The 25,281-nt window shown below is 42.7% G+C and overlaps 1 protein-coding gene across 3 annotated transcripts in view; it reads left to right on the top strand.

Annotated features, from left to right (window-relative positions):
* Positions 1–25,281, top strand: part of SCARB1 (scavenger receptor class B member 1) — a 629,187-nt gene that overhangs the window by 306,469 nt on the left and 297,437 nt on the right. For all 3 annotated transcript variants that reach the window (XM_053701843.1, XM_053701842.1, XM_053701841.1), the window contains exons 3-5: positions 4,579–4,720; positions 5,224–5,427; positions 5,531–5,626. In XM_053701843.1, coding sequence (XP_053557818.1) covers positions 4,579–4,720; positions 5,224–5,427; positions 5,531–5,626 — 442 coding nt within the window. The remainder of the gene's footprint in view (positions 1–4,578; positions 4,721–5,223; positions 5,428–5,530; positions 5,627–25,281) is intronic.

Genomic DNA, 25,281 nt, shown 5'->3' with positions numbered 1-25,281 from the left:
GTCCTCTTTGCATACTTTTACTAAATTCTACCATTTTGATGTATTTTCTTCTTCTGAAGCAGTTTTTGGTAGAAAAGTACTTCAGGCAGCGGTTTCAGTTTGAATCTTCTGCTTATGTTTTTCATTAAACTTTATTTTGGGTGTGGATTATTTTCAGCAGGAATTGGCTGTCTTTATTTTATCCCTCCCTCTCTAGTGACTCTTGCGTGGAAAGATCCACATCTTGGGTAATCATTATCCCATACGTCACTAGCTCATGGACTCTTGCTAATTACATGAAAGAAAACATAATTTATGTAAGAACTTACCTGATAAATTCATTTCTTTCATATTAGCAAGAGTCCATGAGGCCCACCCTTTTTTGTGGTGGTTATGATTTTTGTATAAAGCACAATTATTCCAATTCCTTATTTTATATGCTTTCGCACTTTTTTATCACCCCACTTCTTGGCTATTCGTTAAACTGAATTGTGGGTGTGGTGAGGGGTGTATTTATAGGCATTTTGAGGTTTGGGAAACTTTGCCCCTCCTGCTAGGAATGTATATCCCATACGTCACTAGCTCATGGACTCTTGCTAATATGAAAGAAATGAATTTATCAGGTAAGTTCTTACATAAATTATGTTTTTTCTTGATTTAGATAGAACTTGCCATTTTAAACAACTTTCCAAGTTACTTCTATGATCTAATTTTGCTTCATTCTCTTGGTATTTGTTTTAAAAAGCAGCAGTGCACTGCTGGGAGCTAGTTATATGCATTATGTTATTGGAGCACACAGTGCATTATGTGCAGCCACTAATCAACCGCTCCTGAGCCTACCTAGATATCCTTTTCAACAAGGTATACCAAGACTACAACAAAGTATATAATAGAAGAACATTGGAAAGTTGTTTAAAAATAACATGATCTATCTGAATCATGAAAGAAAAAATTTGTTTCATGTCCGTTTTTATTAAGGATGACAAGTGGATAACCTTGGTAATAACCATTTCAGACCACAAAAATCATATCATGGAATAATACAGGATAACTGCACATTTTGAAGCCTAACCCCAGATTACAATTAAACAAAAAATGTTTGGGGTTTTGTCAAATGATTTTAGAGACTGATTTCAATTACATATGCCATGCATTGAGTTAATTCTTAAACTCCCTTTTCTGTATCCCCTTTGCTCATTTTCATATGAGACCTCTCCAGCTTTGTATGCTGAACCAATGGTGCAGGGATTATACAAGGATATCACAATTAATATCCTTAAATCCCAATGTTCGACTTTCTCTGACTTGGTGGTTAGATCACTATTGTATAAGTTTAGGGGCCTCTTTAGTCTGTCCAACCTGGCCTGTGATCACAACAGATGCGAGTCTTTCAGGTTGGGGAGCTGTTTGGGGATCTCTGACAGCACAAGGAGTTTGGAAATCTCAAGAGGCGAGATTACCAATCAATATTTTGGAACTCCGTGCGATTCTCAGGGCTCTTCAATTTTGGCCTCCTAACAATCTACAATCTAACAATCTACAATGCTCTGAAGGCATGGCCTCCTCTGGGGTCGTTGAGCTTAATCAGATTCCAGACCGACATTACCTCTGTGGCTTACATCAACCATCAGGGGGTACGAGGAGTTCACTAGCCATGAGGGAGGTGTCTCGGATCTTGGAGTGGGCGGAGTCCCACAGCTGCTCGCTCTCATAGATCCACATTCCAGGTGTGGACAACTGGGAAGCAGACTTTCTCAGGCAATACTTCCTTCCGGGGGAATGGTCCCTTCACCCCAAAGTGTTTGCGGAGATTGGTCTCAGCTGGGGAATGCTGGAGATAGATCTCGTGGCGTCCAGACTCAATTGCAAGCTATACCGGTCGAGGTCCAGGGATCCCCATGCAGAGCTGATAGATGCCTAAGCGGTGCCTTGGTGGTTCAGCCTAGCTTATATTTTTCCACTGTTAACACTTTTACCTCGTGTAGTGGCACACATCAAACAGGAGCGAGCTTCGGACATTCTGATTGCTCCTTCGTGGCCATGGAGGGACGTGGTTTGCAGATCTGGTGGGGATGTCATCCTCTCCACCGTGGAGGTTACCTTGTCGCAGGTATCTGCTGGAACAGGGTCCTTTTCAACATCAAAATCTTGATTCTCTGAAGCTGACTGCATGGAGATTGAGCGCCTAGTCTTGGCCAAGAGAGGCTTTTCTGAAAGTGTGATACTCTAATTCAGGCAAGGAAGCCAGTCACTCGTCGCATCTACCATAAGGTGTGGAGGACTTGCTTGTCCTGGTGTGAGAAGCATGGATATCCTTGGCATAATGTGAAGGTATCCAGGATTCTGTCCTTTCTCTGACAGGTTGGAGAAGGGTCTTGCCATAAGTTCCTTAAAGGGACCGCTTTTGGCATTCTGTCTTGTTGCATAAGTTACTCACTGAGCTCCCTGACATCCAATCTTTTGTTCAGGCTCTGTCTAGAATCAGGCCTGTCTTTAGACAGTCTGCTTCCCCATGGAGCTTAAACTTGGTCCTTAAGGTATTGCAGAAGGTTCCGTTTGAGCCTATGCATTCCATTTACATTAAGATTCTGTTCTGGAATGTTCTCTTCCTGTTAGCCATTGCATCGGCACACAGAGTATCTGAACTGGCTGCCTTACAATGTGAGCCTCCTTATCTGGGTTTTCATGTGGATAAGGCTGTGCTTTGCACTGGTTTGGGGTTTCTTCTCAAGGCGGTCTCTACCTGTAACATCAATCAGGAAATAGTTGTTCTTCCTTTGTGTCCTAACCCTTCTAAGGAGAGGTTACTTCATAACCTGGATGTGGTCCGTGCATTAAAGTTCTATCTTCAGGCTACAAAAGATTTCAGACAGTCTACATCTCTTTTTGTGATGTATTCAGGGAAGTGCAAGGGGCAGACAGCCTCTTCTACTTTGTCCTCTTGGTTGAGGAGCTTGATTCACTTGGCCTATGAGGCAGCGGGACATAAGCCTCCTCAGTGGATCACGACTCATTCAACTAGAGCTGTGGCTTCGTCTTGGGCCTTCAAGAATGAGGCCTCTATGGAGCAAATTTATAAGGTGGCTACCTGGTCCTCCTTACACACTTTTACGAAGTTTTACAAATTTGATGTTTTTGCTTCTGTGGAATCTGTTTTTGAAAGAAAGGTGTTGCAGGCTGTGGTGCCCTCAGATTAGGGTCCGCCTTTTACTCTCCCGGTTTCATTCATTCCCGATTTCATTCAGTGTCCTCTAGAGCTTGGGTATATTTTTCCCAACAGTAATGAATGAAGCCGTGGACTCTCCTCCCCTTTTAGATGGAAAACATAAATTATGCTTACCTGATAATTTCATTTCCATCATGGGGGAGGAGAGTCCACAGCTCCCGGCCGTATCTCCGATGGGTGGAGCTAAATTTAATTAATCTTCTGGCACCATTTATACCCTGATTTCTCATACTGTTCCTTGTTCCCTTGGCAGAATAGCTGGGGGAGGTAATTTTAAACCTTTGGCTGGGGTGTGTTTGCTTCCTCCTGGTGGCAAGGTTCTTAATTCCCAACAGTAATGAATGAAGCCGTGGACTCGTGAAATTATCAGGTAAGCATAATTTGTTTTTAGTCCTTGATTTGAAAAGCAGTATTATTGGCGTTCTTTCAGAATTACAATTTTTGCAAGAGGGCATTTAGACAAAATGTATGCTAAACTGATAAATTAATTTCTTTAGAGGTGGTAAGAGTCCACGAGGCCCACCCTATTTTTTTTTTTTAACAATTTTTTTTTTCTGGAGGCAGTTCTAGTTTTGCACCTTGTTCTCCTGTTGTGTCCTTTCCTATCTTTTTGCTTCTCATTACTTGGCTATAAGAATTGGTTAATCAGTGAAGTGGGAGGGATAGAATACTCTTGGAGTTTTTGGGAATCTTTACCTCCTCCTAGTGGCGAGGAGTTGAATCCCAAGAAGTAATGGACTTGTGGATTCTCACCACATTAAAACAAATGAATTTCAGGTAAGCATAACTTTTTTTGTTTTTCTATAACATGTAGCAATGTTAAGAAAGACCCTTCAACATCATAATACCTATTTGTAGAAAATGCAATGTAATCTTACACCCAACAGTTCCTATTTTTGTTTTTATTTATTAAAAATTTTTTTGTATACTGATGTAAAATTCTGTTGTGCAGGCATGGGAACAACTAAAGTTTATGCAAGCTAATTGGGCAGAAACTGTAGAAAAAAATAGGCTTAGCCTCCATGGCTGCTATTTACTTGGCCAGGCAGGATAGCCGACGATGCTGGCTGTGACGTGAGCTTGCTTAGATTTGATGAAATGTGCTTGGACTGAATTTCTGGTTGATATGTTGACTTGGAACTTTTTAGTTGTTAAGATTTAATTGAGTTTATGATTAACATAATTTCTTCACCAGAGGGAGAAAACTTGGCTTATGATGTAATTATAATCTATGATTCAGCTACAATACCCAGATGTTGGAAAAATTAACTTTACAATTATGTTATGTGCATATAGCTGCTTGTTGTGTGTGTTTTTTTTTGTTGTTGTTTGTGTACAGAAACTGATAGTGCAACATTCACTGTATTTTACAGAGAGCAAAAGCAGAAGAACAACCTCACCTTTCATGACAATGGGACTGTTTCTTTCCTGGAAAACCGTGTGTTTCATTTTAGTCCTGAAAAATCAAATGGATTAGAGGATGATTTTGTGGTGGTACCGAATATTCTTGTTCTGGTAGGACTTGATCCATTTAAACATGAATTACCAAGTTATTAGAAAGGAGAACAGTTGTATACCATTATTGTCCAACTTTTTAAAATAATTTATAGATCTCGCTGCTTATCTCCCTTGTGAAACCTGTGCAGTTTTTCTAAATTCTTAGTCCAGTTTGTGTGTGTATATTTATATCATTTGTACCTGGATAGCGTTAGTAACCCACTCAATGTTAAATATAGGAGAGAACCTTCCTCCTTATAGGGATAAATGGATACCTGCCCCCAATTGCTTTTGGAGACGCTCCCTATATCTTGGGATATTCACCTATCTTGTGAAAAGTGTGAAATATTTAATTGCTTGAATGTATTAGAACATTTTTATTATTGCCCAATTGTTTGCAGATGTTATACACTGTTAAATACAAAGGTGTTCCCTTTTACTTAGATCTGATCGGTTAGAGGATAATTGACAGTTTCCTGAGGTATTCCTTTTGGGTTTTTTTCTTTGTTTTTCCCTTTTAGGGGTCTGCAATAATGTTCCAGGATATGACTGGGGCAATGAAATGGATACTCAGTGGCGCATTTACAGCTTTTAGTCAAGAGCCCTTCATGAACCGTACAGTGAGAGAGATATTGTGGGGCTATGAAGACCCATTTTTGGATTTTATAAATACATTTTTGCCCGGCACACTTCCGTTCAAGGGGAAGTTTGGGTTATTTGCAGATGTAAGTGACTTAACATCCTATTTATTTACAGTTGTAATTATAGTTTTAAAAACTCAAAATGCAGCTGAATGCTCTGAATAATTCACTCTTTCCTTTTCTGCAGTTTAATAACTCCAACACTGGACTGTTTACAGTCAACACTGGAGTAGATGACATCAGCAGGGTCCAGATGGTGGATTCTTGGAATGGGGTCAAAGAGGTACATGGTTTTTTTTAATTAAATGTTTCTGTATAGTTTACCAACATTCATCCTTCAACAAAGAAATACCTTGTGAAAAGCATATATAAAAAAATCTTTATTCCCTATGTCACCAACATATTTGTGCAACAAATGACTGCCTCATTTTGTTGAAGATGTACATTATCCCTTTTAATTTATAATATGGGGGGGGGCATTGTTTAAATTGATTTCAAATTGTGGTTCATGACCTTGCTTTAGCTTCTAGTAGGGAAAATGAGATCACCAGGGACTTAATGAGCAAGCAGCAATGCTTTCTAGGTTTGGGTGGGGCTACCTGCAATCTGATAGTGAAACACATGTGTTTGGTGCAGAAACAAATTGGCACTTTCCAGCAAGATAAGGTTTCCATGTTTGACAGACATGGCATGCTAGTGTAAAAGGAGGATACTGACTCCTTAAAGGGACAGTCAACACCAGAATTGTTGTTGTTGTTTTAAAAGATAAAAAATCTTTTATTACCCATTCCCCAGTTTTGCATAACCAACAGTTATATTAATATGCATTTCCTTCTTAATATAAGGAGAGTCCACGGATTCATTCCTTACTTGTGGGAATTAAGAACCTGGCCACCAGGAGAAGGCAAAAACACCCCAGCCAAAGGCTTAAATACCTACCCCACTCCCCTCATCCACCAGTCATTATTTGCCTTTCGTCACAGGAGGTTGGCAGAGAAGTATCAGAAGATAGAGTAGTTTGGAGGGTATCTACCCTTCAGAATGGGACTGGAGTTTTAAGTAGTTTTGTCAGCCAATCCAGTGAGAGCATTGACGAATGTTAGTCTGGAGATGCAGGGAGAGTCTTTCTGCGAACCCATCCAGACTCGTATTAACAGCTACTAAGCAATCAGTGTTGACGAGATTCACTGCCTGCTTTTTTCACTCAAGTCCATGTCAGGAGCGATGCTACAAGACTGCCAAACTTGAGAGGCTGTGTTCTGTTACACGGCTTAGATTCTGGTAAGATCTTTTCATTATTTATACACATATGATAACGCAAGAAGATAGGGTCACAGTGTGGCTCCTCTTATCTGTATGAAATCAAGGGTTAATATCTCCGGAAGGGGATTATTGAACAGGGGGGGATAATTTCACATAATGTACATATTGTGATTATGCTGCAACATGTGTGAGATGTGGCTCAGGCAGATGTTGGAACGTACAGGTTTTTACTTTTGTTTGATAAGCTGCGCAGCCTTTTGGCGATGTCTCTCTTGGGCCTGAGTGATAGGAGGTGGTGAGTGCCCCAGCCATTGGGGGTATAAAGGTGCCATTTATCTTTGTCTATTGTCCTTTTTTTATAAGCGCAAGCTATGGAGGACTCTGATGCGTTAGAGGGTACTCCCTCTACCTAAATCTAATGCCTGTCTATCTTGTGAGACCACAGTGTACCCGCCTGCTCAATTATGTTACACATGCCTTGATAAAGTAATTTTATCTGAAAAAGCTAATATGTTTAGTACTACTGAGCCTTCCACCTCTGAGGAGTCTCCCTCCTGTTAGGTGCATACCCTACAGTCATCTCCTATTACACATGCAGCTTCCTGTAGCACTCCTAAAACTCCATGTGGAGGGGCCCTTTAACCGCCAGACTTTACTGTGCAGTTACAGACGGCAGTGTCTGCGGGCCTTTAGTGCTTTGCCTCGCCCTGCTAAGTGCAAACGAAAGGTTAAATATTGCTATCCTTCCCAGGGGTCATCTACTAGCTTATTGAAGAAATTATGGTCCGCTGGAGTCTGGTTCTCTGGAAGCAGCAGTGTCCCAGTTATGGAGGATTGTTAGAGACTGATATCTCTGATTTAGACTACTACTATTTGCGAAGAATATGAATTGGCCCGGGTGATACATGCCCATCGGTTATGTTCTGAATGCTGTTTTAGAGTGCTCTGTTCCTCGGGATCGGGGAATCGGGTGCCCACTGAGCCATCTTTCTCTGGGGATTCTATTTCTCTCGAGACGAGTTCCCTACCACCTACTCTTACTACGCATTCAGGTAACCCAAACGCTACTTATCCTTTCTAGGGAGTGTGGCCTTTTTCCACCGGAGGTTACGACACTGTTCCGCATGGCCATATCTTTGCCGCTGGCGCACTTGCACCTCCCGGGAGTGTGCTTACGATATTGTCGTTTTCGTTAACCGGGGCTTGTCAGGCGTGGGATCGCCTGGTCCAGTTCAGCCTTCCGGGGGAGCAACTGCCCTTGAGGCCTCAGGGGGTCAACCTTTGGGGCCTGTGTTTACTTTTGTCCCGGCGGAGGTATGTTGCACCTTTTGTTAAAGACTGGCACACCTTCATGTCCTACTAAGGCATGTTTTTGGCGTTGCTGGAGGATCCCACTCTTAATGGGTCTGGGGATTCTCAGTCTTACTCTTTGACTGGCTTGCATACATAGACATAAGGGGATTAAGTAATTTTCTTATAGTCTTTGTTATTTGTGTATCCTTACCTGGGAGATTGTGACTCACAGGATGGGGAGATGTTTGGGTCGCCAGGAAGGCACAGGGCCTTTGGACTCGAGAGGAATCCCTCCTGCCGATCGACATCTTAGAGCGATCTTCAATACTCTGGATTTGGCGCAGTTTATCAGATTCCAATCGGACAACATAACCTCGGGGGCTTACATCAACCATCAGGGGGGGAATGAGGAGCTTCCTAGCAATAAGGGAAGTATCTCGGATTCTAGAATGGGCAGAGGCCCACAACTGCTCGCTGTCAGCTTATCCACATTCCGGGTGTGGACAACTGGGAAGCGGATTTCCTCAGCAGACAATCTTTTCTTCTATAAAGGTAAGACGAGTCCACGGATTCATCCTTTACTTGTGGGATATTATCCTTCCCTACAGGAAGTGGCAAAGAGCACCACAGCAGAGCTGTCTATATAGCTCCTCCCTTAGCTCCACCCCCCAGTCATTCTCTTTGCCTACTCTAAGTACTAGGAAGGGTAAAGTGAAAGGTGATAAAATGTTAGTTTTTATTTTCTTCAAGCAAGAGTTTTTTATTTTAAATGGTACCAGTTTGTACTATTTACTCTCAGGCAGCAGATGGATGAAGACTGCTGCCTGGAGGATGATCTTAGCATTTGTAGCTAAGGTCCATTGCTGTTCCCACAGAAGCTGAGGAGTACAGGAAACTTCAGTGTGAGGAATGGTTTCATGCTATGCAGCAATGAGGTATGTTCAGTCATATTTTTTCTGGAGAGACTGTATTTCAGAAAGGCTGACATTATACCCAGGAGGGTAAGGGTAAGCAGTAATCCTAGAGCTAAAAAAAGGGCATTACTTAGCTTGCATATGGGGCCAATTACAAATATGGTTGACACTGACTGACAAATGTTTGAGCAAACGTTTTTTGTTTTGGGAGTGCTTGAACGTTTTTGTGGGCAATAAACGTTTTTGGCAACTTTATTAGGGTACACATGGCTTAATTTTCAGGTCTTAGAACCCACATGGCTAGTTATAACCGATCTGGTGCGGTTCTTTAAGGCTAAGAAAACATCGAGTGAGATGGGCGGGGCCTATTTTCACGCCTCAGATGCGCAGTTAGTTTTGTCAGCAAGCTCTAACTCCTGAGGGTCCTGGTGTATGTTTTGGGCCAAATCGAAGCTTTTACCCCACACTTTCGATCCCTGAGGGCAGGTAGGGCCACAGCAGGGCTGTGGCAAGGTGCTGAGGTTTTTTTTTCCGGATCTGGGCCTATTTTCGATCCGTTTTGGAAATTAAGGGGTTAATTGTTAAATTTTTGTCTTGCAATCTTAACTACCTATAGTGTCTACATACAAAATTTTGATGTTTTGCAGAATGTGTGCTTTTTTTTTCTCTTAAAGGCACAGTACCGTTTTTTAAGATTGTTATTTTTTTTCACTAAATAAAGTGTTTTCATGCTTGTTTGTTGTCATTACTAGCCTGTTCAACATGTCTGACATTGAGGAAAGTCAATGTTTAATATGTTTAGAAGCCATTGTGGAACCTCCACTTAGAATGTGTCCCTCATGCACTAAATGGTCAATAAATTGTAAAGAACATATTTCTCTTGTAAGGTGTATCCAGTACACGGGTTCATCCATTACTTGTGGGATATTCTCCTTCCCCAACAGGAAGTTGCAAGAGGACACCCACAGCAGAGCTGTCTATATAGCTCCTCCCCTAACCCCCACCTCCAGTCATTCTCTTGCAACTCTCGACAAGATAGGAAGCATCAAGAGATATGTGGTGACTTAGTGTAGTTTTACCTTCAATCAAGAGTCTGTTATTTTTAAACGGTACCGGCGTTGTACTGTTTTACTCTCAGGCAGAAATTAGATGAAGAATTCTGCCTGGAGGTTGATGATCTTAGCGGTTTGTAACTATGGTCCATTGCTGTTCTCACACATAACTGAAGAGTATGGGAAAAACTTCAGTTGGGGGAACGGTCTACAGATTACCTGCTTTGAGGTATGTTCAGTATATTTATTTCTAGAGAGATGAAATAAGTTCTAGAAAATGCTGACAGAGCCTTGTGTTTTGGAGGTAAGCCTGATGCAGTGATTTAACAGCGACTGGGATCATGCTTACAAAACAGGGTAATACTTATGTTCATACTCATATTACTTAGTGACAAAACTTTTGCATGTATACATAAATAGGACGTGTTTTTTCTCTGAGGGAGATAAGTCTTTATTGGGGCCTAGTTTCCACATGGCTAGTCAGATACTCCTAGGAGTATTTTCTTAAGGCCCTTCTGACATCCAGTACATGGTGGGAGGGGCCTCTTTTCGCGCTCTAGATGCGCAGTTTTAATTCAGACTGAGACATCCAGCTTCCCTAGAGGAGTCCTCTGGCATCTGAGGACCATTATAGAGGGTTTATTTCTTCCCTAAATCGTATTTGAGGGCAGGTAGGAGCCTCAGCAGAGCTGTGGCAAGGTGTTTAAATGTTTTTTACCGGTGGTTAACGTTTTTTAAATCCGGTTTGGGGGCTAAGGGGTTAATCATCCATTTGCTTTAGTCCTTTACACACACTGTAAAAAAGTCGAAGAATTTATTACATTTTAACACTGTTTTGCAGCTTAAGTGCTAGTTTTTTTTCTCTTAAAGGCACAGTAACGTTTTTGTTTAATTGCTGTTTTACATTTATTAAAGTGTTTTCCAAGCTTGCTTGTCTCATTACAAGTCTGTTAAACATGTCTGACATTGAGGAAAATCCTTGTTCAATATGTTTAGAAGCCATTGTGGAACCCCCTCTTAGAATGTGTATCAAATGTACTGAAATTTCTATAAACTATAAAGACCATATTATGGCACTTAAAGATTTATCTCCAGAGGAGTCTCTGACTGAAAAGAGGGAGATTATGCCATCTAGCTCTCCCCATGCGTCAGAACCCATAACTCCCGCTCAAGTGACGCCAAGTACACCTAGCGCGTCTAATTCTTTTACCTTACAGGACATGGCGGCAGTTATGACTAATACCCTCAGAGGTATTGTCCAAACTGCCAGGGTTACAAGGAAAGCGTGACGGCTCTGGGGCTAGAACAAATACAGAGCTTTCTGACGCTTTAATAGCTGTGTCCGATATACCCTCACAATACTCAGAAGCCGAAGCAGGAGAGCTTCTATCTGTGGGTGACATTTCAGATTCAGGGAAGGCGTTACTTCAGTCTGACTCTGAAATGACAGCATTTAAATTTAAGCTTGAACACCTCCGCTTGTTGCTCAGGGAGGTTTTAGCGACTCTGGATGACTGTGACCCCATTGTTGACCCAGAGAAATTGTGTAAAATGGACAAATACTTTGTAGTGCCTGTTTACACTGATGTTTTTCCAGTCCCTAAGAGGTTTTCGGAAATTATTACTAAGGAATGGGATAGACCAGGTGTGCCGTTCTCTCCCCCTCCTGCTTTTAAGAAGATGTTTCCCATAGATGCCGCAATAGGGGGAGGGAGCAGTTTCTACCCTAGCTAAGCGTACAACTATCCCAGTCGAGGACAGTTGTGCTTTCCTAGATCCTATGGATAAAAAATTGGAGGGTCTCCTTAAAATCTTTATACAGCAAGGTTTTATTCTCCAGCCTCTTGCATGCATTGCCCCAGTCACTGCTGCAGCGGCTTTCTGGTTTGAGTCTCTTGAGGAGGCTCTACAGGTGGAGACCCCGTTGGATGATATTTTAGACAGGATTAAAGCTCTTAAGTTAGCTAATATCTTTATTTCTGATGCCGTTTTCTATTTAACCAAGCTAACGGCTAAAAATTCAGGTTTTGCCATTCTGGCGCGTAGGGCGCTATGCCTTAAGTCCTGGTCAGCAGACGTTACTTCAAAGTCTAAGCTTCTCAACATCCCCTTCAAGGGGCAGACCCTATTCGGGCCTGGACTGAAGGAGATCATTTCTGATATTACTGGAGGAAAAGGTCATGCCCTTCCTCAGGATAGGTCCAATAAATTAAGGACCAAACAGAATAATTTTCGTTCCTTTCGAAACTTCAAGAGTGGCGCAGCTTCAGCTTCCTCTAATGCAAAGCAAGAGGGAAATTTTGCCCAGTCCAAACCAGTCTGGAGACCTAATCAGGCTTGGAACAAGGGAAAGCAGGCCAAAAAACCTGCTGCTGCCTCTAAGACAGCATGAAGGAGTAGCCCCCGATCCGGGACCGGATCTAGTAGGGGTCAGACTCTCTCTTCGCTCAGGCTTGGGCAAGAGACGTCCAGGATCCCTGGGCACTAGAGATAGTTTCCCAGGGATATCTTCTGGAATTCAAAGGTTCATCTCCAAAGGGGAGATTTCATCTCTCACAACTATCTGCAAACCAGATAAAGAGAGAGGCATTCTTACGTTGCGTTCAAGACTTTCTGGTTATGGGAGTGATCCACTCGGTTCCAAGGGAGGAACAGGTGCAGGGTTTCTATTCAAACCTGTTTATAGTTCCCAAAAAAGAGGGAACGTTCAGACCAATCTTGGATCTCAAGATTCTAAACAAATTTTTTAGGGTCCCATCTTTCAAGATGGAGACAATCCAAACCATCCTCCCTATGATCCAGGAGGGTCAATATATGACTACCATGGACTTAAAGGATGCTTATCTCTACATTCCGATCCACAGAGATCATCATCAGTTTCTCAGGTTCGCCTTCCTAGACAGGCATTACCAGTTTGTGGCTCTTACCTTCTGATTAGCCACGGCGCCAAGAATCTTTACGAAGGTTCTAGGGTCCCTACTGGCGGTTTTAAGGCCGTGGTGTATAGCGGTGGCTCCTTACCTAGACGACATTCTGATACAGGTGTCGACTTTTCAAATCGCCAAGTCCCATACGGACATTGTTCTGGCCTTTCTAAGGTCTCACGGGTGGAAGGTGAACAGAGAAAAGAGTTCTCTCTCTCCCCCCTCACAAGAGTTTCCTTCCTAGGAACTATGATTGATTCAGTAGAAATGAAAATTTTTCTGACAGGTCAGAATATCAAAGCTTCTGACTTCCTGCCGTGTTCTTCATTGCACTTCTTGTCAGTCAGTGGCTCAGTGTATGGAAATGATCGGCCTAATGGTAGCAGCAATGGACATAGTTCCGTTTGCCCGCCTTCATCTCAGACCACTGCAACTTTGCATGCACAATCAGTGGGATGGGAACTACACAGATTTGTCTCCTCAGTTAAATCTGGATCAAGAGACCAGGGATTCTCTTCTCTGGTGGTTATCTCGGGTCCATCTGTCCAGGGGAATGAGTTTCCGCAGGCCAGAGTGGACTATAGTGACAACAGATGCCAGCCTTCTGGGCTGGGGCGCCGTCTGGAACTCCCTGAAGGCTCAGGGTTCGTGGACTCAGGAGGAAGCCCTCCTTCCGATAAACATTCTGGAACTAAGAGCGATATTCAATGCTCTCCAGGCTTGGCCTCAACTAGCTACGCCAGGTTCATCAGATTTCAGTCGGACAATTTCACGACTGTAGCCTATATCAACCATCAGGGGAGAACAAGGAGTCCCCTGGCAATGATGGAGGTTTCCAAGATAATTCTTTGGGCAGAGGTTCACTCTTGCCATCTCTCAGCTATCCATATCCCAGGAGTAGAGAACTGGGAGGCGGATTTTCTAAGTCGGCAGACTTTTCATCCGGGGGAGTGGGAGCTCCATCCGGAGGTATTTGCCCAGCTGATTCAACTATGGGGCAAACCAGAACTGGATTTGATGGCGTCTCGTCAGAACGCCAAACTTCCTTGTTACGTGTCAAGGTCAAGGGATCCCCAAGGCAGCGCTGATAGATGCTCTAGCAGTGCCCTGGTCCTTCAGCCTGGCTTATGTGTTTCCACCTTTTTCCTCTTGTCCCTCGTCTGATTGCCAAGATCAAGCAGGAGAGAGCTTCGGTGATTTTGATGGCAGATCTGGTGAACATGTCATCCTTTCCACCATGGACTCTGCCACTGAGGCAGGACCTTCTACTCCAAGGTCCATTCAAACATCCAAATCTATTTTCTCTGCGTCTGACTGCTTGGAGATTGAACGCTTGATTTTATCAAAACGTGGTTTCTCTGAGTCGGTCATTGATACCTTGATTCAGGCTCGTAAGCCTGTCACCAAGAAAATCTATCATAAAATTTGAGGTAAATATCTTCATTGGTGTGAATCCAAGGGTTACTCATGGAGTAAGGTCAGGATTCCTAGGATATTGTCTCTTCTCCAAGAAGGATTGGAAAAAGGATTATCGGCTAGTTTCTTAAAGGGACAGATTTCTGCTATTTTTTTGCACAAGCGTCTAGCAGAGGTTCCAGACGTTCAGGCTTTAGTTTAGAATCAAGCCTGTGTTTAAACCTGTTGCTCCGCCATGGAGTTTAAATTTAGTTCTTAATGTTCTTCAAGGGTTTCCGTTTGAACCTTTGCATTCCATAGATATCAAGCTTTTATCTTGGAAAGTTTTGTTCTTAGTAGCTATCTTTTCGGCTCGAAGAGTTTCAGAATTATCGGCCTTACAGTGTGATTCCCCTTATCTGGTCTTCCATGCAGATAAGGTAGTTTTGCGTACCAAACCTGGGTTTCTTCCTAAGGTGGTTTCTAATAAGAATATCAATCAGGAGATTGTTGTTCCATCACTGTGTCCTAATCCTTCTTCAAAGAAGGAACGTCTGTTACACAATCTTGACGTGGTTCATGCTTTAAAGTTCTTTTTACAAGCTACTAAAGAGTTTCGTCAAACATCTGCATTGTTTGTTGTCTACTCTGGAAAGAGGAGAGGCCAAAAGGCTTCGGCAACTTCTTTCTTTTTGGCTAAGAAGCATAATCTATTTATCTTATGAGACTGCTGGCCAGCAGCCTCCTGAAAGAATTACAGCTCATTCCACTAGAGCGGTAGCTTCCACATGGGCTTTGAAACATGAGGCCTCTGTTGAACAGATTTGTAAGGCGGCGACTTGTTCTTCGCTTCATACTTTTTCTAAATTCTATAAATTTGATACTTTTGCTTCTTCGGAGGCTATTTTTGGGAGAAATGTCTTACAGGCAGTGGTGCCTTCCGTTTAAGCGCCTGCCTTGTCCCTCCCTTCATCCGTGTCCTACAGCTTTGGTATTGGTATCCCACAAGTAATGGATGAACCCGTGGACTGGATACACCTTACAAGAGAAAACAAAATTTATGCTTACCTGATAAATTTCTTTCTCTTGTGGTGTATCCAGTCCGCGGCCCGCCCTGTCACTTTAAGGCAGGTGTTTTTATTTTTAAAACTACAGTCACCACTGCACCCTATAGTTTCTCCTTTTTCTTACTTGTCTTCGGTCGAATGACTGGAGGTGGGGGTTAGGGGAGGAGCTATATAGACAGCTCTGCTGTGGGTGTCCTCTTGCAACTTCCTGTTGGGAAGGAGAATATCCCACAAGTAATGGATGAACCCGTGGACTGGATACACCACAAGAGAGAAATTTATCAGGTAAGCATAAATTTTGTTTTTAGCTACTAAAAGTATGTCGCAGGATGATTCTCAGTCAGAAGAGAATCAGGATATGCAACCTAATTCTCCCCAAGTGTCACAACTGTTAACGCCCGCACAATCGACGCCAAGTACTTCTAGTGCGTCTTATACTTTCTCCCTGCAAGATATGGCCGCAGTTATGAATACTACCCTCACAGAGGTTTTATCTATGCTGCCTGGGTTGCAGGGGAAGCGCAGCAGGTCTGGTGTGAGAACAAACGCTGAGCCCTGATGCTTTATTAGCTATATCCGATGTACCCTCACAATGTTCGGATGTGAGGGATTTGCTGGCTGAGGGAGAGATTTCTGATTTAGGAAATATGTTCCCTCAAACAGATTCAGATATGACAGCTTTTAAATTTAAACTATAACACCTCCACTTATTGCTCAGGGAGGTTTTAGCGACTCTGGATGATTGTGACCCTATTGTAGTTCCAGAGAAATTGTGTAAAATGGACAAATTCCTAGAGGTTCCTACCTACACTGATGTTTTTTCGGTCCCTAAGAGGATTTCGGAAATTGTTACTAAGGAGTGGGATAGACCAGGTATTCCGTTCGCTCCCCCTCCTACTTTTTAAGAAAATGTTTCCCATATCAGACGCCGTGCGGGACTTGGGGCAGACGGTCCCTAAGGCTACCCTGGCTAAGCGTACAACTATACCTATTGAGGACAGTTGTGCTTTCAAAGATCCTATGGATAAAAAATTAGAGGGTCTCCTGAAGAAAATATTTATTCATCAAGGTTTTCTTCTCCAACCTATAGCGTGCATTGTTCCTGTAACTACTGCAGCCTCCTTTTGGTTTGAGGCTCTGGAAGAGGCTCTTCAGGTTGAGACTCCTTTAGAGGATATTCTGGATAGAATTAGGGCTCTCAAGCTTGCTAATTCTTTCATTACAGATGCCGCTTTTCAATTGGCTAAATTAGCGGCGAAGAATTCAGGTTTTGCCATTTTAGCGCGTAGAGCGTTATGGCTTAAGTCCTGGTCTACTAATGTGTCATCAAAAGCTAAGCTTTTGGCCATCTCTTTCAAGGGTTAGACTCTATTCGGGCCTGAACTGAAACAGATCATTTCAGACATCACTTCCTCAAGATAAGACGAATAAAATGAGGACCAAACAAAATATTTTTCTTTCCTTTAGAAATTTCAAAGGTGGTCCCTCTTCCTCTTCCCCTGCCTCAAAGCAAGAGGGGAATCTTGCTCAATCCAAGTCAGTCTGGAGAACTAACCAGACTTGGAACAAACCAAGAAGCCCGCTGCTGCCACCAAGACAGCATCAAGGGGTAGCCCCCGATCCAGGATCGGATCTAGTAGGGGCAGACTTTCTCTCTTCGCTCAGGCTTGGGCAAGAGACGTTCGGGACTCCTGGGCTTTAGAAATAGTAACCCATGGGTATCTTCTAGATTTCAAAGATTCTCCCCCAAGGGGGAGATTCCATCTTTCTCAATTGTCTGTAAACCAGACAAAAAGAGGCGTTCTTACGCTGTGTAGAATACCTATATTCAATGGGAGTGATCTGCTCAGTTCCGGAAACAGAACAGGGGCAAGGGTTCTACTCCAATCTGTTTGTGGTTCCCAAAAAAGAGGGAACTTTCAGACCAATTTTGGATCTCAAGATCCTAAACAAATTCCTTCAAGATGGAGACCATTCGGACTATTTTGCCAATGATCCAGGAGGGTCAATATATGACCACCGTGGACTTAAAGGATCATATCTACACATCCCTATCCACAAAGATCATCACCAGTTCCTCAGGTTCACCTTTCTGGACAAGCATTACCAGTTTGTGGCTCTTCCCTTCGGGTTGGCCACAGCTCCCAGAATTTTCACAAAGGTGCTAGGGTCCCTTCTGGCGGTTCTAAGGCCACGGGTCATAGCAGTGGCGCCTTATATGGACGATATCTTAATTCAGGCGTCGACTTACCAACTAGCTAAGTCTCACACGGACATCGTGTTGGCTTTTCTAAGATCTCACGGGTGGAATGTGAACGTAAAAAAAGAGTTCACTTATCCCTCTCACAAGAGTTCCATTCCTGGGAACTCTGATAGATTCGGTGGACATGAAATTTTTTCTGATGGAGGTCAGGAAATCAAAGATTTTATCCACCTGCCGAGCTCTTCATTCCATTCCTCGGCCGTCAGTGGCTCAGTGTATGGAGGTAATCGGACTAATGGTAGCGGCAATGGACATAGTTCCGTTTGCTCGCTTCCATCTCAGACCACTGCAACTATGCATGCTCAATCAGTGGAATGGGGATTATGCAGATTTATCTCCTCAGATAAATCTGGATCAAGAGACCAGAGCCTCTCTTCTTTGGTGGTTGTCTCAGGATCATCTGTCCCAGCGTGGGTCATAGTGACGACAGACGCCAGCCTATTAGGCTGGGGTGCAGTCTGGAATTCCCTGAAAGCACAGGGTTTGTGGTCTCAGTAGGAGGCTCTCCTCCCGATAAATATTCTAGAACTGAGAGCGATATTCAATGCGCTTCAGGCGTGACCTCAGCTGGCTTCGGACAGATTCATATAATTCCAGTCTGACAATATCACGACTGTAGCATATATCAATCATCAGGGGGAACAAAGAGTTTTATAGCGATGATAGAGGTTACCAAAATAATTCGATTGGCAGAGACTCACTCTTGCCTTCTATCGGCAATCTATATCCCAGGAGTGGAGAACTGGGAAGCTGATTTTCTAAGTCAGACTTTTCATCCGGGGGAGTGGGAACTCCATCCGGAGGTGTTTGCACAATTGATTCAGCAATGGGGCACACCAGAATTGGATCTGATGACATCTCGTCAGAACGCCAAACTTCCTTGTTACGGGTCCAGGTCAAGGGATCCTCAGGCAGTACTGATAGATGCTCTAGCAGTACCCTGGTCATTCAACCTGGCTTATGTGTTTCCACCATTTCCTCTCCTTCCTCGTTTGATTGTCAGAATCAAACAGGAGAGAGCTTCAGTGATCTTGATAGCACCTGCGTGGCCACGCAGGACTTGGTATGCAGACCTGGTGGACATGTCATCCCTTCCACCATGGACTCTGCCACTGAGACAGGACCTTCTGATTCATGGTCCGTTCTGGCATCCAAATCTAGTTTCTCTGCGGCTGACTGCTTGGAGATTGAACGCTTGATTTTATCCAAGCGGGGTTTCTCTGAGTCGGTCATAGATACCTTGATTTAGGCTCGAAAGCTTGTCACTAGGAAAATTTATCATAAGATATGGCGTAAATATCTTTATTGGTGCGAATCCAAAGGCTACTCATGGAGTAAGATCAGGATTCCTAGGATTTTGTCCTTTCTCCAAGAAGGATTGGAGAAGGGGTTATCAGCTAGTTCCTTAAAGGGACAGATATCTGCTTTATCAATTCTACTGCACAAGCGTCTGGCAGATGTTCCAGACGTTCAGTCCTTCTGTCAGGCTTTATTTAGAATCAAGCCTGTGTTTAAACCTGTTGCTCCGCCATGGAGTTTGAATTTAGTTCTAAATGTTCTATGCATTCCATAGATATTAAGCTTCTATCTTGGAAAGTTCTGTGTTTAGTTGCTATCTCTTTGGCTCGAAGAGTTTCTGAACTATCTGCGTTGCAATGCGACTCGCCTTATCTTGTTTTCCATGCTGATAAGGTGGTTTTGCGTACCAAACCTGGATTCCTTCCTAAGGTTGTTACTAATAGGAATATCAATCAGGAAATTGTTGTTCCTTCTCTGTGTCCTAATCCTTCCTCTAAGAAGGAGCGTCTGTTGCACAACTTGGACTTGGTTTGTGCTTTGAAGTTTTACTTGCAAGCAACCAAAGATTTCCGTCAAACATCTTCTTTGTTTGTTGTCTATTCTGGAAAACGTAGAGGTCAAAAGGCTACGGCTACCTCTTTCTTTTTGGCTGAAAAGCATCATCCCTTCGGCATACAAGACTGCTGGACAGCAGCCTCCTGAAAGGATTACAGCTCACTCTACTAGAGCGGTGGCTTCCACATGGGCTTTTAAAAATGATGCTTCTGTTGAACAGATTTGTAAGGCTGCGACTTGGTCTTCGCTTCATACCTTTTCCAAATTTTACAAATTTGATACTTTTGCTTCTTCGGAGGCTATTTTTGTGAGAAGTTCTTCAAGCAGTGATGCCTTCTGTTTAACCATCTGTCTTGTCCCTCCCGTTCATCCATGTCCTGTAGCTTTGGTATTGTATCCCACAAGTAAAGGATGAATCCGTGGACTCGTCGTACCTTATAGAAGAAAAGTAAATTTATGCTTACCTGATAAATTAATTTCTCTTGCAAGATGTATCGAGTCCACGGATTCATCCATACTTGTGGGATATTCTCCTTCCTTACAGGAAGTGGCAAAGAGCACCCACAGCAGTCCACCCCCCCCCCCCCCCAATCATTCTCTTTGCCTACTCTAAGTACTAGGAAGGGTAAAGTGAGTGTGGTGACAAAAACGTTGGCTTTTATTTTCTCAAGCAAATGTTTGTTATTTTAAATCGTACCGGTGTGTACTATTCACTCTCTGGCAGAAAAGGGATGAAGATTTCTGCAAGGATGATGATCTTAGCACTTTGTAACTAAGATCCACTTCTGTTCTCACAAAGGCTGAGGAGTACAGGAAAACTTCAGTTGGGGGAACGGTTTGCATGCTAAGCTTGTATGTTCAGTCAATTTTTTTTCTAGACAGACTGTGATAATTCTAGAAAAGGCTGGCAATATCCCCATGAGGGAAGGGTAAGCTGTATTCAGACACTTAGGCCTAGATTTGGAGTTCGGCGGTAAAAGGGCTGCTAACGCTCCGCGGGCTTTTTTCTGGCCGCACCATAAATTTAACTCTGGTATCGAGAGTTTAATCAAATGCTGCGTTAGGCTCCAAAAAAGGAGCGTAGAGCATTTTTACCGCAAATGCAACTCTCGATACCAGAGTTGCTTACGGACGCGGCCGGCCTCAAAAACGTGCTCGTGCACGATTCCCCCATAGGAAACAATGGGGCTGTTTGAGCTGAAAAAAAACCTAACACCTGCAAAAAAGCAGCGTTCAGCTCCTAACGCAGCCCCATTGTTTCCTATGGGGAAACACTTCCTACGTCTGCACCTAACACTCTAACATGTACCCCGAGTCTAAACACCCCTAACCTTTCACTTATTAACCCCTAATCTGCCGCCCCCGCAATCGCTGACCCCTGCATATTTTTTTAAACCCCTAATCTGCCGCTCCGTAAACCGCCGCCACCTACGTTATCCCTATGTACCCCTAATCTGCTACCCCTAACACCGCCGACCCCTATATTATATTTATTAACCCCTAACCTGCCCCCCACAACGTCGCCGACACCTGCCTACACTTATTAACCCCTAATCTGCCGAGCGGACCTGAGCGCTACTATAATAAATGTATTAACCCCTAATCCGCCTCACTAACCCTATCATAAATAGTATTAACCCCTAATCTGCCCTCCCTAACATCGCCGACACCTAACTTCAATTATTAACCCCTAATCTGCCGACCGGAGCTCACCGCTATTCTAATAAATGTATTAACCCCTAAAGCTAAGTCTAACCCTAACACTAACACCCCCCTAAATTAAATATAATTTAAATCTAACGAAATAAATTAACTCTTATTAAATAAATTATTCCTATTTAAAGCTAAATACTTACCTGTAAAATAAATCCTAATATAGCTACAATATAAATTATAATTATATTATAGCTATTTTAGGATTAATATTTATTTTACAGGCAACTTTGTAATTATTTTAACCAGGTACAATAGCTATTAAATAGTTAAGAACTATTTAATAGTTACCTAGTTAAAATAATAACAAATTTACCTGTAAAATAAATCCTAACCTAAGTTATAATTAAACCTAACACTACCCTATCAATAAAATAATTAAATAAACTACCTACAATTACCTACAATTAACCTAACACTACACTATCAATAAATTAATTAAACACAATTCCTACAAATAAATACAATTAAATAAACTAGCTAAAGTACAAAAAATAAAAAAGAACTAAGTTACAGAAAATAAAAAAATATTTACAAACATAAGAAAAATATTACAACAATTTTAAACTAATTACACCTACTCTAAGCCCCCTAATAAAATAACAAAGCCCCCCAAAATAAAAAATTCCCTATTCTAAATTAAAAAAGTTACAAGCTCTTTTACCTTACCAGCCCTGAACAGGGCCCTTTGCGGGGCATGCCCCAAGAATTTCAGCTCTTTTGCCTGTAAAAAAAAAACATACAATACCCCCCCCCCCCCAACATTACAACCCACCACCCACATACCCCTAATCTAACCCAAACCCCCTTAAAGAAACCTAACACTAAGCCCCTGAAGATCTTCCTACCTTGTCTTCACCATACCAGGTTCACCGATCCGTCCTGGCTCCAACATCTTCATCCAACCCAAGCGGGGGTTGGCGATCCATAATCCGGTCCAGAAGAGGCTCCAAAGTCTTCCTCCTATCCGGCAAGAAGAGGACATCCGGACCGGCAAACATCTTCTCCAAGCGGCATCTTCGATCTTCTTCCATCCGGAGCGAAGCGGCAGGATCCTGAAGACATCCAGCGCGGAACATCCATCCGGACCGACGACTGAACGACGAATGACTGTTCCTTTAAGGGACGTCATCCAAGATGGCGTCCCTCGAATTCCGATTGGCTGATAGGATTCTATCAGCCAATCGGAATTAAGGTAGGAATTTTCTGATTGGCTGATGGAATCAGCCAATCAGAATCTAGTTCAATCCGATTGGCCGATCCAATCAGCCAATCAGATTGAGCTCGCATTCTATTGGCTGATCGGAACAGCCAATAGAATGCGAGCTCAATCTGATTGGCTGATTGGATCAGCCAATCGGATTGAACTTGATTCTGATTGGCTGATTCCATCAGCCAATCAGAAAATTCCTACCTTAATTCCGATTGGCTGATAGAATCCTATCAGCCAATCGGAATTCGAGGGACGCCATCTTGGATGACGTCCCTTAAAGGAACAGTCATTCGTCGTTCAGTCGTCGGTCCGGATGGATGTTCCGCGCTGGATGTGTTCAGGATCCTGCCGCTTCGCTCCGGATGGAAGAAGATCGAAGATGCCGCTTGGAGAAGATGTTTGCCGGTCCGGATGTCCTCTTCTTGCCGGATAGGAGGAAGACTTTGGAGCCTCTTCTGGACCGGATTATGGATCGCCAACCCCCGCTTGGGTTGGATGAAGATGTTGGAGCCAGGACGGATCGGTGAACCTGGTATGGTGAAGACAAGGTAGGAAGATCTTCAGGGGCTTAGTGTTAGGTTTCTTTAAGGGGGTTTGGGTTAGATTAGGGGTATGTGGGTGGTGGGTTGTAATGTTGGGGGGGGGGTATTGTATGTTTTTTTTTACAGGCAAAAGAGCTGAAATTCTTGGGGCATGCCCCGCAAAGGGCCCTGTTCAGGGCTGGTAAGGTAAAAGAGCTTGTAACTTTTTTAATTTAGAATAGGGTAGGGAATTTTTTATTTTGGGGGGCTTTGTTATTTTATTAGGGGGCTTAGAGTAGGTGTAATTAGTTTAAAATTGTTGTAATATTTTTCTTATGTTTGTAAATATTTTTTTATTTTCTGTAACTTAGTTCTTTTTTATTTTTTGTACTTTAGCTAGTTTATTTAATTGTATTTATTTGTAGGAATTGTGTTTAATTAATTTATTGATAGTGTAGTGTTAGGTTAATTGTAGGTAGTTTATTTAATTATTTTATTGATAGGGTAGTGTTAGGTTTAATTATAACTTAGGTTAGGATTTATTTTACAGGTAAATTTGTTATTATTTCTCCAACATAGGTGTGTCCGGTCCACGGCGTCATCCTTACTTGTGGGATATTCTCTTCCCCAACAGGAAATGGCAAAGAGCCCAGCAAAGCTGGTCACATGATCCCTCCTAGGCTCCGCCTACCCCAGTCATTCTCTTTGCCGTTGTACAGGCAACATCTCCACGGAGATGGCTTAGAGTTTTTTAGTGTTTAACTGTAGTTTTTCATTATTCAATCAAGAGTTTGTTATTTTCAAATAGTGCTGGTACGTACTATTTACTCAGAAACAGAAAAGAGATGAAGAATTCTGTTTGTATGAGGAAAATGATTTTAGCAACCGTAACTAAAATCCATGGCTGTTCCACACAGGACTGTTGAGAGCAATTAACTTCAGTTGGGGGAACAGTTTGCAGTCCCTTGCTGCTTGAGGTATGACACATTCTAACAAGACGATGTAATGCTGGAAGCTGTCATTTTCCCCATGGGATCCGGTAAGCCATGTTTATTACGATTGTAAATAAGGGCTTCACAAGGGCTTATTTAAACTGTAGACTTTTTCTGGGCTAAATCGATTGATTATTAACACATATTTAGCCTTGAGGAATCATTTTATCTGGGTATTTTGATATAATAATATCGGCAGGCACTGTTTTAGACACCTTATTCTTTAGGGGCTTTCCCAAAGCATAGGCAGAGTCTCATTTTCGCGCCGGTGTTGCGCACTTGTTTTTGAGAGGCATGGCATGCAGTCGCATGTGAGAGGAGCTCTGATACTTATAAAAGACTTCTGAAGGCGTCATTTGGTATCGTATTCCCCTTTGGGTTTGGTTGGGTCTCAGCAAAGCAGATACCAGGGACTGTAAAGGGGTTTAAAGCTTAAAACGGCTCCGGTTCCGTTATTTTAAGGGTTAAAGCTTCCAAAATTGGTGTGCAATATTTTCAAGGCTTTAAGACGCTGTGGTGAAAATTTGGTGAATTTTGAACAATTCCTTCATGTTTTTTCGCAATTGCAGTAATAAAGTGTGTTCAGTTTAAAATTTAAAGTGACAGTAACGGTTTTATTTTAAAACGTTTTTTGTACTTTCTGATCAAGTTTATGCCTGTTTAACATGTCTGAACTACCAGATAGACTGTGTTCTGAATGTGGGGAAGCCAGAATTCCTATTCATTTAAATAAATGTGATTTATGTGATAATGACAATGATGCCCAAGATGATTCCTCAAGTGAGGGGAGTAAGCATGGTACTGCATCATTCCCTCCTTCGTCTACACGAGTCTTGCCCACTCAGGAGGCCCCTAGTACATCTAGCGCGCCAATACTCCTTACTATGCAACAATTAACGGCTGTAATGGACAATTCTGTCAAAAACATTTTAGCCAAAATGAACCCTTGTCAGCGTAAGCGTGGCTGCTCTGTTTTAGTTACTGAAGAGCATGACGACGCTGATATTAATATCTCTGAAGGGCCCCTAACCCAATCTGAGGGGGCCAGGGAGGTTTTGTCTGAGGGAGAAATTACTGATTTAGGGAACATTTCTCAGCAGGCTGAATCTGATGTGATTACATTTAAATTTAAATTGGAACATCTCCGCATTTTGCTTAAGGAGGTATTATCCACTCTGGATGATTGTGAAAATTTAGTCATCCCAGAGAAACTATGTAAAATGGACAAGTTCCTAGAGGTGCCGGGGCTCCCAGAAGCTTTTCCTATACCCAAGCGGGTGGCGGACATTGTTAATAAAGAATGGGAAAGGCCCGGTATTCCTTTCGTCCCTCCCCCCATATTTAAAAAATTGTTTCCTATGGTCGACCCCAGAAAGGACTTATGGCAGTCAGTCCCCAAGGTCGAGGGAGCGGTTTCTACTTTAAACAAACGCACCACTATTCCCATAGAGGATAGTTGTGCTTTCAAAGATCC

The sequence above is a fragment of the Bombina bombina genome, chromosome 2 (assembly GCF_027579735.1).
Source record: "Bombina bombina isolate aBomBom1 chromosome 2, aBomBom1.pri, whole genome shotgun sequence".
Classification (NCBI taxonomy): Eukaryota; Metazoa; Chordata; class Amphibia; order Anura; family Bombinatoridae; genus Bombina; species Bombina bombina.
The sequence above is the reverse complement of the archived record's forward strand: the minus strand, read 5'-3'. Positions and strand labels throughout refer to the sequence as shown.